The sequence below is a fragment of the Pseudoliparis swirei genome, chromosome 8 (assembly GCF_029220125.1).
Source record: "Pseudoliparis swirei isolate HS2019 ecotype Mariana Trench chromosome 8, NWPU_hadal_v1, whole genome shotgun sequence".
In the NCBI taxonomy this organism is placed as follows: Eukaryota; Metazoa; Chordata; class Actinopteri; order Perciformes; family Liparidae; genus Pseudoliparis; species Pseudoliparis swirei.
The window spans coordinates 1,428,195-1,432,727 of NC_079395.1; the positions used below are offsets into that span (position 1 = coordinate 1,428,195).

At 47.0% G+C, this 4,533-nt stretch overlaps 1 protein-coding gene across 1 annotated transcript; it reads left to right on the forward strand.

Annotated features, from left to right (window-relative positions):
* The first annotated feature begins 635 nt into the window (after positions 1-635).
* LOC130198350 (tripartite motif-containing protein 16-like) lies at positions 636-2,430 on the forward strand. Its single transcript, XM_056421501.1, has 2 exons — positions 636-651; positions 1,142-2,430. The coding sequence occupies exons 1-2, from the start codon at positions 636-638 to the stop codon at positions 1,810-1,812; spliced, it is 687 nt and encodes a 228-aa protein (XP_056277476.1). The 3' UTR covers positions 1,813-2,430.
* The last annotated feature ends 2,103 nt before the right edge of the window (positions 2,431-4,533 follow it).

Here is a 4,533-nt window from a genome sequence, read left to right on the forward strand (position 1 = left end):
CACAGGCGGCTGCACTCTGTCCACACACTTCCTGGTTCCCTCCCACTAGAGCTGACACGCCCCGTTCACTGAACCGTCACATGTTGTTCACATCAGAAGTCAAAGCAGAGTCGCTTCTGAGGAAGTGAAACTCAGACAGTCGTTGCTCCTGAGAGGTGAAATGGAGCAGAAAGGAGTTCAGCTGGATCGGGAAACCTTCTCTTGTTCCATCTGTCTGGATCTCCTGAAGGATCCGGTGACTATTCCCTGTGGACACAGCTACTGCATGAACTGTATTAAAGCCCACTGGGAGGAAGAGGAGGGAAGAAACTCCTCAGCTGCCCTCAGTGTAGGAAGACCTTCACACTGAGGCCTGTCCTGCTGAAGAGCACCATGTTGGCAGCTCTAGTGGAGCAGCTGAAGAAGACTGGACTCCAAGCTGCTCCTGCTGACCACTGCTATGCTGGAGCTGAAGATGTGGCCTGTGATGTCTGCACTGGGAGGAGACTGAAGGCCTTCAAGTCCTGTCTGGTGTGTCTGGCTTCTTACTGTGAGAAACATCTTCAGCGTCATTATGATGTTCCTCAATTAAAGAAACACAAGCTGGTGGAGCCCTCCAACCAGCTCCAGGAGAACATCTGCTCGCTCTCGAGGTGATGAAGATCTTCTGCCGTACTGATCAGCAGTGTATCTGCTACCTCTGCTTAATGGATGAACATAAAGGCCACGACACAGTCTCAGCTGCAGCAGAAAGGACCGAGGCAGAGAGGCTGCGACAACATCCAGCAGAGAATCCAGGACCCGAGAAAGACCTGAAGCTGCTCCATCAGGAGGTGGAGGCCTCAACCTCTCTGCTGATAAAACAGTGGAGGACAGTGAGAAGATCTTCACTGAGCTGATCCGGCTCATGGAGAACAGAAGCTCTGGCGTGAAGCAGCAGGTCAGATCCCGGCAGAGAACTGAAGTGAGTCGAGTCGGTCAAGAGCTTCAGGAGAAGCTGGAGCAGGAGATCACTGAGCTGAAGAGGAACGAGGCTGAGCTGAAGCTGCTGTCACACACAGAGGATCTCAAGCAGTTTCTACTCCCTACCCCTCACTGTCACCACGCTGAGTCTACACACTCGTCCGGCATCCGTCCTCTGAGACACTTTGAGGACGGCCAGTGGCTGTGTCAGAAGTCAGAGATAAACTACAGGACGTTCTGGGGGACAAGTGGACAAACGTCTCACTGGCAGTGACTGAAGTGGACGATTTACTGTCTCCTTCACAAGCAGAGCCCGAGACCAGAGCTGGATTCTTAAGGTATTCATGTGACATCACTCTGGATCCAAACACAGTAAACACACGTCTGTTATTATCTGAGGGGAACAGAAAAGCAACATTTATGAGAGAAGGTCAGTCTTATTCTAGTCACTCAGACAGGTTCACTGCAAGGTGTCAGGTCCTGAGTAGAGAGAGTCTGACTGGACGTTGTTACTGGGAGGTGGAGTGGAGAGGAAGAGGAGGAGTTTATGTAGGCGTCTCATACAAGAATATCATCAGAACAGGGAGCATGGATGAATGTGTGTTTGGATACAATAATAAATCTTGGGCGTTACATTGTCTCAACAGTTTTACATTTCGTCACAACAATGTCCAAACTCCCGTCTCTGGTCCTCAGTCCTCCAGATTAGGAGTGTACCTGGATCACAGAGCAGGTATTCTGTCCTTCTACAGCGTCTCTGACACCATGACTCTCCTCCACAGAGTCCAGACCACATTCACTCAGCCTCTCTATGCTGGACTTAGGTTGAATTCTTTGGGAGCCACTGCTGAGTTCAGTAAACTCAAATAGACAGAAGTGAGTTCAGGGACATCTGGTTAAAGTCTGTGTTTTAAGTCTTAAACTTATTTTGTTTCCATCATCGTCTCTGAGCAGACTTTTCTTCACCTGTCAATTGTTAAAGAATATATATTCTAGCTTAGCACAGCCTAGTATTGTTTGCCTAAATATTATGTGTAAGATGGAAAAACACTGAATAAGAGTTGAATACTTCGGCAGGGCAATCTGGCGTCTGAGCTGATCTAAAGAAAGATAACAGTGAGACCCCCTCCTCCGCATCCACACATTCGGAGGGGATCACATACAAAGAGCTCTCTATACTCTCAGAGATAACGAAGGGTCCAGATGTGGCCATTATTCTCCTTTTAGACACTCGAGGCCAGCCACTGACCTCGGACCTGACACACACACACATGTCCTTCCTATGACCCAACACACACACACCATGGGAACAGGCCTTTCTCCCCCCCCCTTATGTTTGGACAGCCTTCGGAGAAGACCCAGACCCCATTCCCCAAACAAGGCGCCTTCCTGTCTTCCCCCACCTTTTCACAACATGTGCACTCATTGGCAGACGAGAAGAACCAATGAAGGGACGGCAGAGGCGGAGCTGGCAACAAGAACCAATGAGAAGACACGCCCCTTTGCTCCTGACGAATCAGAACTGTGCCTTTCGGCTATTTAAAATGGCCGCTCACACTGAGACGGCGTCTTTTTCTCCGGTGCCGAGGCCATCGGTCAGAGCTCTGGAGAAGGGTCCACAAATGATTGTCCACCTGTATCCTGATTTCTGAATAAAACGCTAATAGATGTAACGTAGAAGTCTACCGCTCTTTCTTCCAGTGAGTCCTGTCCAGGTGGTGTGATGCTGTCCAAAAACCAACAAATGGTAGCAGAGGATGGTTGTGAAATCCGGTCCAGAGACCTGAGGAGGACGAGCACGAGAGACCCCAGACGGACCACTTGCTTTCAAGGCCCACTCCAAGAAACTGATCGAACGCCGGTGTCAACAAAAGGTAAAGACTGAACCCGTTTATTTCAAATCAGTCAGATTGAATACTCTAAAATTGATCAGGCGTATTGAAGTGAGTATTGAAACTGCAGAAATTTTGACTTGATTTAAATAAATAGAATAAAGCGTAAAAGGAAATCACGATACAGTTTGACATTATAGCCCTCTAACAGAAGTGAGGCGGCGAATAACGCTGGAGAGTCGAACCCTGAAAGAAACCGGGCCGCGTGGTTTAAAGTCCTCTAATAGAAGAGAGGCCGGCGGGTAACGTTGGAGAGTCGGCCCCGAAAGTAACCGGGTCGCGTGGTTTAAAGCCCTCTAACAGAAGAGAGGCCGGCGAATAACGCTGGAGAGTCGAACCCTGAAAGAAACCGGGCGCGTAGTTTAAAGCCCTCTAAAAGAAGTGAGGCCGGCGGGTAACGTTGGAGAGTCGGCCCCGAAAGGAACCGGGGTCGCGTAGTTTAAAGCCCTCTAAAAGAAGTGAGGCCCGAATAACGCTGGAGAGTCGAACCCTGAAAGAAACCGGGCAGCGAGAAATTAAACACATGTGTAATGCATAAACTGTGAATGAATGTTGAATACCGGTGGTGAATACATGTTGTCAAAGTGGAATCAACAAAGCAGAGTCGAAACCTCACGGTGTCAACGCAAGCTCTAGTCTGTTGAATTTCACGAGTGACAAATAAGGATTTATTGTTTTGAAAGGCACGCTGCCGAGTAAAGAACACCCATATGGCGATTGTGTACTATGTGTAAGAGCAGTTACGAGTTTGAGATTGAGGAGGTTACTGCGAAACAACGAGGAAACTCAGCTTAAACACTGCAATAAGGCAAGAGCAGAAACGTAAACACAGAAGGGAGAGAACAGCTGTAAGAGGCTGCAGCGGATCACCGCGCGGAGCACACGCGCCGTCACAGACAGAGCCGCCCCTCCCTTTCCACTTAGCTGCGCGCGCCGCTCCTGTAGGCTCTCTGAATGAGAGAAGTTGAGAGAGGACAGTGACAAAGAATCCTTTTGAAGATAAGATATAGTGTTGGGTTTACTATTGATTTTGAGAAACAATAGTGGTTATTATTACAGTAATGCCGTCCGGCGTACGAGTAATTGATTTCCATCACTGTTTTAGTACTGAGTTTTTATTTGTTTATCTGTTTTGATTGACAGTTTTAGAGAATAGTGTTGGGTTTACTGTTTTTCTTGGGAAAAGACAGTGGTTATTAATACAGTAATGCCGTCAGGCGTCATTTAGTAATTGATTTCTCATCACCGTTTAAAAACTGAGGTTTATTTTTATTTTAGTCGGTTTCAAAGGATAGTTTTGGGTTTACTGTTTTTTGGAAAAATAGTGGTTATTATTACAGTCGTCCGTTGGATGTACGAGTAATCGATTTCTCATGAGCTGTTAAGAAACTGACACCTGTTTATGCGATGTGCAAATGTTTTGTTTTTCCCATAAACTGATAGAGTGTGTGACCATCAGCTTTCTGTCTGAAACATAGTTTTAATAAATACGTATTTATTTTATATAATATTACCAGAAAACGGACATTTGCAGTTCAGATAAAATATAAAAGAGCACAACAACACATAATGACGAGCCCACCCAAAGGAGAGATGACAGTGCGAGATTGGTTGAAAGAGCAGTGAAGGACAGAGCAGGCCTGAAGTGGGCAGAAGTAAGCAACGTATTCAAAAGAGTAGAAGGAAGTTGGATACAAAG